Genomic DNA, 13,901 nt, shown 5'->3' with positions numbered 1-13,901 from the left:
GCAATGGTATTAATGTCAGGCAGATAGTCCTGAACTTGCCACAATTGAGTCCAAAATTTATGTGGTTAAGTGAGAAACTTGTTAAGTGAGTTTTGCCCCATTTTACAACTTTTCTTGCCACATTTAAGTGAATTGTTGCAGTTTTTAAATTAGCAACATGGTTATGACATGGTCGTTAATGAATCTGGTTTCCCCATTGACTTCCCTTGTCAGCAGGTCACAAAAGAGGATGACATGACTCTGGGACACTGCAACCATCTTAAATCTGAGTCAGTTGTTGAGCATCCGAATGTAAAGCACATGACCATGAGGGTGCTACAACGGTCATAAGTGTGATAAATGGTCATAAGTCACTTTTTTAGTGTCATTGTAACTTCCGCCACTAAATTAACTATTGTAAGTTGAGGACTACGTCTAGTTCCCCCGTACTCCAAGCTCTTTGAAACATATGTGACAATGGTTCTGAAATCATGTTTACTAGGGAGCCTTGGTGGCACAGAGGTTAGAGTGCAGTACCGCAAGCTACTCCTACTGCAATTTGGAAGATCGAATCTCACCAGGCTCAAGGTTGACTCAGCCTTCCATCTTTCCGTGGTGGGTAAAATGAGGACCCAAACTGTTAGGGGCAATATGCTGACTTGGTAAACTGCTTTGAGAGGGCGGTAAAGCACTATAAAGCGGTATATAAGTCTAAGTGCTATTGCGATTAGTGTCAACTAAAAAGATACTGCTTTGGTCTTTTTAGCTGCCAGAAAACAAGGCATTCTTGAAATGCCTAGATAATCAACTCGGCAGCTCAAAGTTGTTGGAGCATAAGAAGGTTATTGGAGAGCATGATGGACGACTCTTGGACTGATGTGTCCCATTGGAGAAGTCACATCCAGGGGGAGTGGGGGAAAGACCAGGGTCAAGGGGGAAATGTATGATGTAATTTAGTATCGGCTGCACCGAGCCATGCGCCAACATGGCAATTTCTAATAAACCAACTTACTTCTTCTGAGATGCGGCTAGAGACTTTTGCTTTGAATGAGAGTGGATTTGTTGGAGCCCTGACAATTAGTTCCTTCAGAACACTGGGATGCAGTCATCCCAACCTAGTGATTGGAATTGGTCTAGAGCAGTGGTTCCCAAAGTGGGTGGTACCGCCCCCGGGGGGGCGGTGGGATGCCTTAGGGGGGCGGTAAGAGGCAAGGAGGGCGGTAAGAGGCAAGGGGGCGGCGGGGAGGGGCTAAGAGGTGGCAGGGGGGCGTTCGAGGCGCCGGCCCCATAGGCTCACTGACTGCTGGCCACACAGCCCTTTGACTGTTTCATCGCTCCATAGCTGGCGCCTGGAATGCGGAACCCATGTGCAGTGAGCCTTGCCAAGCCGGGGGGGGGGAGAGGCGGGAGATGGCAGAAAGAGGGCACCTTACCTTGCAGGCTGCCCTCTCCGGTGGAAGCAGCGGAGGTGCGCCAGAAGGCCCGAAAGCAAAACCCTCCCAAGGCGTGCAGTGGAAGGGGTGGGTGGTCCGGCGTTAGAGACCCCTTCCCCGGAGAACAAGGGAGCGCGCAGCGCCCCTCTGGCCTCCGCCTCTCCAGCCAGCTGGGCTTGCGCGCAGGATGCGGGTGGATGCAGCTACGGCTCTCCAAGGCGCGTGGCTCGGTTCGCTTTGGCTCTATGTGGCCCTCCCGGACCTAGAACCTAGCCTCCCTCTGCAATCCGGTTCTTCCGACCGAGCCCTGCGCTTGTTTGCTTACTTAGTTTCCAAGCGATCGTTCCCTCCACCTCCGCCAGTCTGGGCTGCTTCCACACACCTTCCTTCTCCCGGGCGGAGCATAAAGATGGGCAGAACGCTTCACTGAAGTTGGGAGTCTCTGAGCGTGTGCAGAGTACCTCCCCTTGCTTGGCCCGATGGAAGTGGATCTTGGGTTGAAGCAAAGAGGGTGAGGTTGGCTGCGTCACTGCCCCGGGGGAGATTGGCATTGCAAAATTGGATGCCAAAGGGGGCTGGAGAAGGGACAGAGGGGCAGCTGCAGGGGGCTGGAGAAGGGGCAGAGGGGCAGCTGCATTAAGGAGCAGGAAGATCTTAGCCATGGTTTATTCATTGACTAAGCCGGAATCAAACAGCATGCTAAACTCTAAATCAGAATGGCTGGGTTGATATATTCAGCCCATGTTTCTCAACCTTGTCAACTTGTGTGGACTTCAATTCCCACTCTGGCTTTGCTCTACTTTCTCAAAGTGCCACCGCTGTCGCATTCTTTCTTTCTGTCTGTCCGTCCGTCCGTCTGTCCATCCATCCATCCAAAAGGTCTGCCTGTCTGTCTGCCTGCCTTTCTGTCTACCTACCTACCTACCAATATAGATTTATCTATCTATCTGTCTGTCTGTCTGTCTGTCTGTCTATCTATCTATCTATCTATCCATACATCCATCCAAAATGTCTGCCTGCCTGCCTACCTACCTACCTGCCTGCCTACCTGTCTGTCTACCTACCTACCTACCTATATAGATTGATCCATCCATCCATCCATCCATCCATCCATCCATCCATCCATCCATCCAAAATGTCTGTCTGCCTGCCTTCCTGCCTACCTACCTGCCTGCCTACCTGTCTTTCTGTCTACCTACCTACCTACCTCTGTCTCTCTCTCTTTATCCATCCATCCATCCATCCATCCATCCATCCATCCATTCGAAGCGCCAGCCCCGCAGGCACATTGGGCACATTGGGAAAGTAGAGCAAAGCCAGTCTGGGAGGGAGGGAGGGAGAGAGGGAGAGAGAGAGAGACCTGATGCATCAGATTGAAATGAGGCCTAGTTTATACTGAGGCCCTTTTCCACATTGAAACATCTTTGCCAGCATATTGAAACATCTTTGGCTTCTATAATTAAAGGTTTTGTGGACAAAACATGGTCAAGACTATCAGGAAGCTCTCACATTTTGTTGAGGCTTTAAACAGGATCCATTGGACCAGATCTCCACCCTAAAAATTACTTTTCCCCAATGTATTACAGTGCCAATTCTGAAGAAAGCAAAACCAAAATGTACTGGTAAATTACAAGGAGAACACACACACACACACACATACACACACACACACACACACACCCCCTTCTAACCCTGCTGGAGCAGGTGATTGGACTAGAATAGATATCTCATTTTCTTTCTCCTCCCTCCCTCCCTCCTTTATTTCTTTTTCTTTCTGTCCCTTCCTTCCACCACCACCCTTTCTTTGTCCCTTTTTCTTTCTTTCCCTTTCTCCTTTTCTTCTTCTCTCTCTCTCTCTCTCTCTCTCTCTCTCTCTCTCTCTCTCTCTCTTCTTTCTCTCTCTTTCCCTCTCTCAGGCTCATCCCATTGACCTTGTTTGGGCAGGTCCCTCCAGTTCAGTGGACTCAATGGTGTGGACCTGTGGGGCCGGCACCTAGAACGCGGCAGTGTCAGCATGTTTGAAAAGTAGAGCAAAGCCAGAGGTCAGTAATTTTTGCTGCAAAGAATCATAAAACCTTCTGGGTTGTGCACAAGAAGTGACACATGTCAATGCAATTCAGCAACATAAAATAAAGAGATACAAATAAAACAAATCAACAAGAATCGGCAAAGCATCTCTGATTAGATTTTATTCACTACTAGAATCTAATCAGAGATGCTTTGCCGATTCTAGTGCAATGACCTGCTCCAGCAGGGTTAGAAGGGAGTATGTTGTGTATGTGTGTGCATGGCTGTCAAAACTCCAAAAACAGGTCAAATATCTCTGGGGAGGCCAGTCATAAATTAGAACACTTGTTAAACAACCGGCCATTAAGTGAGGACCACTTGTATTTGGTTTGCCAGTCACGCCCACCCAGTCACATGACCACCAAATCACACCTACCCGGTCATGTGACCAGCAAGCCACGCCGGCCAGTCACGTGACCAGCAAGCCGCACCCACCGTCACATGACCAACAAGCCACGCCCTCAAATTAGGCCATACCCACAGAAATTTGAATCCTACCCCTGGGTGGGAGGCACCGAGGATGAGTTTGTAGCACCATGGGGGCGGTGGACTGAAAAAGTTTGGGAACCACTGGTCTAGAGGAGACAATCCCCAGTGATTGTCCACACAGACCACTTAGTTACATTCACTAGCAAACCTCTGAGATGCTCCTTCAGCCCAATAGTTGTATAGAGTAGACGGCTTAAAGTCTTGTTGTAAGTAAACACTGAGAACAAGCTGAATTGGGCCTGAGTGGGAGGAAGAATCAGAGAGGAATTTCTGGTCCAGTGGGTCAAGGTGGTTTACATTCCCTGACCATATCTCACAGAGCGCATAGTTGCCATGCTGACCTTGTAGTTTCCCAAATGGGATTATCAAAAATATTCCATTAATCCTTAAGAGCCACAAGAAATTTATACAGTACATCATCTTTCTACAAACTAGTGCCTTCCAAGTCTTTTATCCAAAATGTTTGGGAATAATAAATCTAACTCCTGTGGAGATTGGAAAGGCTGCGCAGAGCGATTCTTCCCTCTAGTGAGATTTAGGCTCTGCAAGGATGCAGATAGATAGAATCTCTCCTACCTAGATGTGGTTTGGAAGCAAGGAGAGAGGATGTTTCCAGCTGTTCTTCCATGTTTCATTATTCTATTGATAGGATGGAGCTGGAAATCATTTGGCGGCTGTGCATACAAACAAGAACTTCATAAAAATTTAAGGCACAACTAATCTTGAGAAGCTAAGCAGGTAGGTGGCACGCTTTTTTATGGTACAAGGGAACTAAAACACAGGGGTATTTTAGAAGACATTATATACGGGAGTCTTTGTGGTTAAATTGGGAGAAGATTAAAAAACAATGTTATTTGAAAATTCCAGTCTGGCTATCGACTATTGAAGCATTTTCTTATCCTATAATATATAAAAAGGAACAAACAGTTAGATATGGGGAAATATTGGATGAAAAGGGTGAACTTAAATCTATGCAAAAACTAGAGGAACAAGGTATAAAGATTAATTGGTTTTCATATGCGCAAATACATTCAAGGTATGATAAAGATTTTAAAACACAAGGTTTCTATGATAAATTGACTGATCTAGATAAGATCTTGACAGGTACTGATGAAAAGGTGATTAAAAAATTGTATGGATATTTATTAGAAATCAAACTAGAAGAAGAACAAGTTAAAGAAACTATGATTGCTTGGGGGAAGAACTTTGGATATGGGATTGATTTAGAGAAATGGCAAAAATTGTGGTCTCAAAATTATAAAATGACAATGTCAACAGCTTATAAAGAAAATTTGTATAAGATGTTTTACAGGTGGCATTTTCCCCCGACAAGAATAGCAAGAATGTTCAAGAATAAATCTGAAAAATGTTGGAAATGTCATCAGACACCTGGCTCATATTACCATATGTGGTGGACTTGTGCGGATGCTAAAAAATACTGGACTAAAATCCACATGTGGTTGGAAAAAATGACAAAAAAACATATAGACTTGAAACCAGAGATATTTTTATTGGGAATTTTACCTGAAACATATAGCAAAGATTTGAAATACCTGATTGTAAATGTATTAACAGCGGCTAGGATTGTATTTGCTAAACACTGGAAAAATGAGAAAATACCATCGCAGGAGGAAATCATTAAGAAAATATTGGAATGTGCTGAAATGAGTAGATTGACATTTGAAATTAGAGAACAAGAGGATAAACAATTTTATAAAATTTGGGACCTTTTCTATCAATGGTTAGATAATAAAATACAGTAATGAAATATGTAGATTTTTAGAAAATAATAAATATATAAAGATGTAGTTCTTTTTTTATTATATCTACAAAACGTATTTAGGATAGATTTGGGAGGATAAAATGAATGGTTATAAAATAAATTAAGTAAATTATGGTTATCTCGTAAAATATGAATGAATAAAACTATAGTCAAATGATTGATTAATAATGATACTAGGGTATTTAATTTTTGATTGATGATATGAGCTTTTATGTAATGTAACTGTAATTGAAGACTACAAAATGGAAGCATAAAACAATTTGTAAACCAACCGGCACACTGTTTGTATACCTATGGAAGAAAGTTTGATGTTTTTATGTTTTGTTTGTTTATGTTTGTTTTTAAAAATCAATAAAAAAAATTGTAAAAAAAGAGAAGCTAAGCAGGTCAAGCTTCACTCTTCAAGGTTTGCTCAATTGCAAAAGTAGGTTTTGAAGAGTTCTCCTGTATTCATACTTCCCTGCAGTTTCCTTGGCAAAGTTTTTTGAAAACATTTCCCCTTTCCAAGGCCTGAGAGGACAGGACAGGACAAGGTCTCTGAGATGGCTTTGTGCCTAAAGCAGGACTGGAAATGAGCGTATCTCAGGCTCTAGGCTTGTGACCACCAAACTGGGCCTTCTTCCTGCCCACAAAATCCGTCCATTCAGCTGTTCCTGCTATTCCAGCCCCAAATTCAAGGTTTCGGTATTCAAGATCCAGTATCCTCCAAACAACACATACGTTACACCTTTCAATCTGAATTTCAAAGCTTGATTCTGAGGAAATGGACTGTTCTTCTGAGTGGGGACTTACGGCTTTTCACCCTCTCTGTAGACCATCCCCTCTGACTCTTACGTTGGCTTCATTTAATTTTGCTTGATATTGCTATATAGCCCTGTAAGAGATTCAGAGGCTTTGGGATCATTGCAAGCATTTCCTACTCCTAACTACAATAAGGTGCAGTTCTCGCTTCACAATCAGGAGGCTGTGAGTTCGATCCTAGGTGGAGGCAGCTATTCCTCTCTCTGGGCACAAAGAGAATATATCTGCTGTGAACTGCATTGGTGACAGGAAGGGCATCCAGCCAGTAAACACTCACTTCCATTTAGTTGTCCCAACACCACTCCGCAACGCATACATGCACAAGCATACTATTTTAAAATTAAGAAATTTTGCACATATTTAAATTCTAAATCGCTTGGAATTAAGATTGGCCAGGAGCCCCTTGGTTTCTCCACACACCTGGCCTAGTCCTGGTTGTTGGGTGTCCTTGAAAGGTATCACATGATTGTAACCTACTGAAAAAGATTGTAACCTGTCCTGTTGAATGGTGTTGGTGAAATAAACAATCTTGGAATTCTTTGGGAAATCAGGATAATCCATCTGCATATTTGAAGGAAACGGTTTTGAAAAAAATTAAGGAGCCCTGGTAGAGAACAGGAAACGCCTCCCTTGTGTTGGGAAGAGAGCTTTGTATCACCCTGTTCCAATGTTTATACAAATGCTGACATTTTATTTTTATTTCTCCAAAGCTATTCATGATTCTTAAACAATGCTGTTTTAGAAATTAAACATTATCTACTATACAATTCCCCCCCCCCCAACACGTCTCCCCACCAAGGGAGGGGATCACAAAAGCATCAGTCCCTTGGTCCTCCTCTCAACCCCCCCAGCCATCAAAGGCTAACAAGGAGGCAAGCAAAGGAGATCACACCAGGAATTGCGAATAAAGCTGGAGGTCCTGTGCTCAAAACTACAGTCCCTTGTCTCCTCAACTCAACATTCCTACAGCTCTTCTCCATGAAGGCCCCCTGCAAGGCACAATAGCCTTTACACCTGAAATTTTACCCTGGTTTTGTCACTGCCGAAAACTCATATTGCTACTCATATGGTGTCTTCTATTTGGGTACCTCATTCTTGACACAATCTGAACAGACACGCTTGGTGCGCTGAATTCCTGGAACTGTTTGGAAAAAATAAACTTTGAAACCCTTCTGCTTCTTCTCTCGCTTTCTCATTATAGGAGGAGCCACAATCTCTAACTATAGTCTGAGTGCTCCTGTCCCCAAGAGATGCTGGCTGGAAAATTCTGAGGTTGAAAATCATGGGGCAGGCAAGGAAGAAAAAGGCTTGGACTCTGTACATGGCATTTTTATCATCTACCATGATAAAAATGCAAAGAACACTCCCAAAATATTTTTACATAATTGCACAATTTCTGCAAAAATAAATACCCAACACTCTTGCTGCTGATGGCCAAATACCCATTATCAAACTAATATGTTGCGATTTCTTCTTTTCTCCTTCCTATCTAATATCATGAGATATTTGCCTACGAATATCAGGCAAATTCTTTACAGCCAAATTAAATAGTCACTTTCTCAACTGTACTTACAATGGGACTATGAAATGAAATTCATGCCTTCTCTACACTCATCACTTAGGGCCTCAGGTGGATTTTCTTGTGTGCAATAAGGGCTGAATGTTTCCTGAAGGACGGTCTACACTTGGGGCACTTAAATGGTTTCTCCCCTGTGTGTATAAGCATATGATTTCAAAGGTTAACCCTACTATTGAGATCATTCCCACAGTCTGGACACTCATACGGTTTCTCTCCTGTGTGAGTCCTCTGGTGTCTCACCAGGCTGGAATTGTGACTGAAACTTCTCCCACAGTCTGGACATTCAAAGGTTTTCTCTCCTGTATGAATCCTCTGGTGGTTAATAAGGTGGGAATTCTGACTGAAACTTTTCCAACAGTCAGAACAGTTAAAGGGTTTCTCTCCTGTGTGAGTCCTGTGGTGTTTCACCAAGTAGGAATTTTTAGTGAAACATTTCCCACAATCAGGACACTCAAAGTGTTTCTCTCCTGTGTGAGTCCTTTGGTGTTTCAATAGGCTGGAATTGGTACTGAAACTTCTCCCACAGTCTGGACATTCAAAGGGTTTCTCTCCTGTATGAATCCTCTGGTGGCTAATGAGGTGGGAATTCTGACTGAAACATTTCTCACAAACAGGACACTCAAACGGTTTCTCTCCTGTATGAATCCTCTGGTGATTAATAAGGAGGAAATTCAGACTGAAACGTTTACCACAATCAGGACATTCAAAGGGTTTCTCTCCTGTGTGAGTTCTCTGGTGTCTCACGAAGCTGCAATGGTGACTGAAACTTCTCCCACAATCAGGACATTTAAAGGGCTTCTCTCCTGTATGAAGCCTCTGGTGGCTAATAAGGTTGGAATTGGTACTGAAACCTTTCCCACAGTAAGAACACTCAAAAGGTTTCTCTCCTGTGTGAGTCCTTTGGTGTTGAACCAAGCTGGAATTCTGATTGAAACTTTTACCACAATCAGGACACTCAAAGGGTTTCTCTCCTGTGTGAGTCCTCTGATGTTGAACCAAGCTGGAATTTTTAGTGAAACCTTTCCCACAGTCAGGACATTCAAACAATTTCTCTCCTGTGTGAATCTTCTGATGGCTAATAAGGTTGGAATTGTTACTGAAAACTTTCCCACAGTAAAAACACTCAAAAGGTTTCTCTCCTGTGTGAGTCCTTTGGTGTTGAACCAAGCTGGAATTCTGACTGAACCTTTTACCACAATCAGGACACTCAAAGGGTTTCTCTCCTGTGTGAGTTCTCAGGTGTGCAACGAGGTGAGAATTCCGACTGAAACTAATCCCACAATCAGGACATTTAAAGGGTTTCTCTCCTGTATGAAGCCTCTGGTGGCTAATAAGGTTGGAATTGGTACTGAAACCTTTCCCACAGTAAGAACACTCAAAAGGTTTCTCTCCTGTGTGAGTCCGCTGGTGTCGAACCAAGCTGGAATTATCACAGAAACTTTTCCCACAATTAGGACATTCAAAGGGTTTATCTCCTGTGTGAGTCCTCTGGTGTTGAACCAAGCTGGAATTGGTACTGAAACTTTTCCCACAATCAGGACACTCAAAGGGTTTATCTCCTGTGTGAGTTCTCAGGTATGCAAAGAGGTGAGAATTCCAAGTGAAACTACTCCCACATTCAAGACATTTACACAGTTTCTCACCTGTGTAAATCATCTGGTGGCTAATATGGTTGGAATTGGTACTGAAACTTTTCCCACAAACAGGACATTCAAACGGTTTCTCTCCTGTGTGAATTCTCTGGTTCATCACGAGCTGTTCTGATCAGAGGTTTTGCCACATTCAGAGTATATGTAAGGTTTTTGCCCAGTTTGGATCCTCTCAGGCATAATCTGGTGTGATTTACAAGTTGAATCTTTCCCACAAGAGGCAAGTGTATGGAGGTTTTCCACAACTTATATTCATGAGGAGGTAAAAAATATGGATGATCCCTTCTTTAGTAGTGCTTTGATTCAAGCCGTTTTCTTCCTCCCAGAGCGAGGCCTGAAACACTGTCTGCTCTACGTGGCTTTCCAATTGACCTTTTCCTCTCCAGTAACTTCCAAATACCGGTATTTTCCTCTTTTGCTGAATAGAAAAATAATCTCCCTTAACTTTTCATGTAATATATGCTTGAATTTCACGCATTACTTTTCCCAGCTAGAAATCTCTTTTTGATTTTCTCTCATTTCTCTCTTACTTGCTGAGGGAGGTGAAGAATTGTGTGGCTCTTTGAAGGAAATGGAAGATATTTTGATTTCTCGACTGACTTGCTTTGCTATTCAATGTTGCTCGTTAACCGCAGTTGTCCAGAGCACTCTTATTGCCATCCTCTTTGTCTATAAGATTCAAATAAAAGGGTATCTTTAAGTGTACATAAAATAGTTGCAGAAGATGAGAAAAAAAGAAAACATTTACATTACAATGACAAAGCAAACATGCCACAATGCTCCAATAAGCTCTTACATTGATCATGATTCATTTGACACATGGAAGACTACCAAGATCCAAGTTCAAATATCAATTCAATTATGAAATTAATTTGTTCATTGGGTCAATCACAAATTCTTAGCAGAGCAAAGGGTTGTTTTCAAATACAGGCAAGTGAAAAAGAAAGAACTCCCTCTTTGATATCTTTGGCTTTACTTATCAGGACATAAAAATATCATCAAAACAGAAAATAATAGAATTTGAAAGGATCTTGGAGATCTTCTAATCCAACCCCTGCTCAACCTGGAGACCCAGAGGTGGTTCACACCTGTTTGCCGCATGTTTGCTCTGTGTATGCATTTGGATGAAGAATGAGGGGAGCTGGGGGGAGGCATAGAACGGCAGGAACTGGACAAACGGATTGTACACCACGGTTTGTTTGGTAGGATCTGGACCTTAGCAGGATCTTCTGTTTTAGAAAGCAGGTTGCGTTCCTTTCCCTGAAGTAAACTTTTCTTTGAAGCCTGCATGACCGAACGCTGCGCCGTCGCTCCAGTTGGCCTTTGTATTCCCTGCCGTCCCCACCTTTTGCTAGTCCAAGCTAAGAAACTTCATTTTACTTCATGGACCTCGCTCTGTTGGCTTTCCATCCTCCCATCCACCCGCCCATTAAATTTCTCATCCTTCCTCAGGCTCTAGGCACGATTTATCAGGTGGGGAGGGGAGAGGTGGGGTTTTTGGCTCGGGATTGGATCTTGGCTGCCGCATTGGAGGTTTTATTGAAAGATCTTTATAAAAAGTGCCGCCGTGGAGCCCTTCTTCACACAGGATCGCCTGGCAGCGAGGAGAGAGAGGGAGAAGGGGGTGGCTGCTACCAGAGAGGAGAGTGCTTTTGGGACGAGGGGAGCCAGGAAGAGAAAAGGCAGCTTGCAAGAGCAGAGGCAGAACAGCAAAGCAAAGGAATGAGCGAAAATTTGGCCTGCCGGTGGGCCGCTTTATTTCCCCTCGCTCCCAAGGCAGCCGGGTAGCACCCACCTCCTCGTGTGAGAAGCTACCAAAGGACCTTCTCACTGGGACCTCTGCCCCTGTTCCGATTTCCCGCTTCCCTCTGGCAGCCCTCAGCCGAGCATGGCGGCCCCACCAACTTCAGCGATACCACCACCCTCTGTGCTCAAAATCTTTCATCTTGAAATGTTTCTTGAAAGTCACCCCAAAGGGGTAAGCAAAGTAGGCTTCTTTTCCTACATTTTGATTAGGAATAGTCTTCGCTTTATTCCCACAACTGAGCCAAAATTCCCATTGCTAAGTAAGATTTAAGTGAGTTTTGCTCTGTTTTGTGATTTTCCTTGCCACTGTTAAGTGATGTTCAGTAGTAATAAATAAATATCGTATCTGGTTGAGGCTGGGAGGAGGGGCCAGTCGTGGTGAGTGACGTCGAGTTGGCCACACCCAAGCACTCACATGATCACCCAGCCATGCCCACGCAGACAGTCATTAAGGCAGGGAACCGGTTGTTAAAAAATTTGCAACCCACCACTGAGGAGACCCTATAACATTTCACATGTGGTTGTCTTGTCTCTTCTGAAAAGCCTCCAGTGATGGAGCACCACAACTACTGAAGGGAAGCCATTCTGCTGGTTAATTTTTCTCACCATTAGGAAATTTCTCAGTGCCTCCACAGCATAATGAGGCGAAGTACCAGTCAAGTACTGCTGAAAAGGTGCCCTTGATCAATTGCTAAGAAACAAAGAGTTATATCTCAGACTTTACAGGCTTCAGTTACCATGTTAAATGTTCAAATTCATGACAGTCCAATTAGAAAAAGACTGAACAAGTATGGTTTGCTTGGAAGGATTGCCGAGGAAAAATCTCTTCTCTCTAAAATGGTCATAGCAGCATGGCTGAGGTTTGCAAAGTTGTATCTGAACAAATCACATGATTTCTGGAACATTTGTCCTTTGCACAGATCAGACCAAAGTGGAGATATTTGCCCATAATGCAGAATGATACATTTGATGCAAACCAAACATATCAGGACAAGCATCTCACACAAACCGTCAACAATAGAGGTGAAGGGGTAATGATTTGAGCTTGTTTTGCAGTCGTAGGACCTGGACACCCTGCACTCTTTGAGTCGAACATGAACTCCTCTGTATACCAAAGTATTCTAGAGTCAAAGGTGAGGCCATCTGTCCAATAGCTAAAGTTAGGCTGACATGGGATTATGCAACAGGACAATGGTCGCAAAACACATCAGGAAATCTACAACAGAATGGCTAAAAAAGAAAAGGATCAAGGGGTTGCAATGGCAGTCAAAATCCAGACCTCAACCCGATTGGCGGGAACACAAGAGAGTTGTGCATAAAAAACCTCAATGGACTGAAGCAACGTTGTAAAAAAGATGGGCCAAAATTCCTCCACAAGGCTGCAAGAGACTGAGAAAGTCACACAGAAAATAATTACTTCTAGTTGTTGCTGGTTCTACAAATTATTGAACCACACATTTTCCACACACGACTTCTCTGTTTTGGCTTTCCTATATCTTATCTGTCATGTGAGAGCTGCCTCTAACTGTATGTAATGAAGTGAAAGCAAAAAAAATTTAAACATCTACCTTGCACTAGGTTCTGGGTTCCTTCCTTAGGGGGCACCCATCTTTATTCAGACAATAAATGCATGGGCTTATCAACACACACAGACACACACACACACACACACTTGGACTCTGTCTTTTATTTTATCGAGCCACACCTGTCAATCTGCATGACACTAACTTTACAGATGTGGGGCTTTTTTAACTGATGAAATTATGCCTAAAGCCTCTGCAATATTTGAAGCACCAGTTTTCCCCATGGAAGTCTTGCTCCAAGTAAGGGCAGAAAATACTTTCCACAACCCCTTTGGTGACATCCCAATTGAAGTAGTCTTCACTTACTGACTGCAATTGGGACTAGCATCTGTGTCACTAAGCGGCCTAATCATAAAACCTGATTTCAAATGATGGTGTCAACTTACATCTGTTCCTCTGCAGTTCTTAAACAAATCATTGTGGGTGGCAATTTCACATGGCCATGGCTTGCAACTTCCTGCCAGCATCCCCACTGAGTTTGTTTGTCAGAAGCCAGCTGGGAAAGTCACAAATCTGGATTATGAGTGTGGGATGCTGAAACCATAATATAAAAGTGCACCAGATCCCATAATCCGAATTGGTGCAACTCCTTTTCCTGCACCTCCAGTGCCATTGTAACTTGGAAGGCTCAGTGAACCAATGGTAGGGAAGGACTACCTATAGTTTTCCTTGATTGAGTAGTAGATCCCACCTCCCTCCGCCCCTGCCTTCCCCATGTGTCCTTGATTTTAA

General features: G+C 43.5%; 2 protein-coding genes and 1 pseudogene across 3 annotated transcripts in view; 1 reads left to right on the top strand and 2 right to left on the bottom strand.

Moving 5' to 3' along the window:
• Positions 1-13,901, top strand: part of LOC113426492 (uncharacterized) — an 807,865-nt gene that overhangs the window by 237,146 nt on the left and 556,818 nt on the right. The window lies entirely within an intron of this gene.
• LOC113431159 (uncharacterized) overlaps positions 1-13,901 on the bottom strand; it is a 30,620-nt pseudogene that overhangs the window by 12,019 nt on the left and 4,700 nt on the right. The window lies entirely within an intron of this gene.
• Positions 5,454-13,901, bottom strand: part of LOC113428307 (uncharacterized) — a 43,947-nt gene continuing 35,499 nt past the window's right edge. The window contains exon 2 of the mRNA XM_087953146.1: positions 5,454-10,449. Coding sequence (XP_087809272.1) covers positions 8,285-9,880 — 1,596 coding nt within the window. The 5' untranslated portion in view covers positions 9,881-10,449 and the 3' untranslated portion in view covers positions 5,454-8,284. The remainder of the gene's footprint in view (positions 10,450-13,901) is intronic.

This window comes from Notechis scutatus, chromosome 2 (assembly GCF_049901735.1).
Source record: "Notechis scutatus isolate UNSWTSFEM ecotype Mainland chromosome 2, rNotScu1.2, whole genome shotgun sequence".
In the NCBI taxonomy this organism is placed as follows: Eukaryota; Metazoa; Chordata; class Lepidosauria; order Squamata; family Elapidae; genus Notechis; species Notechis scutatus.
This window is presented reverse-complemented; position numbering and strand designations above follow the sequence as displayed.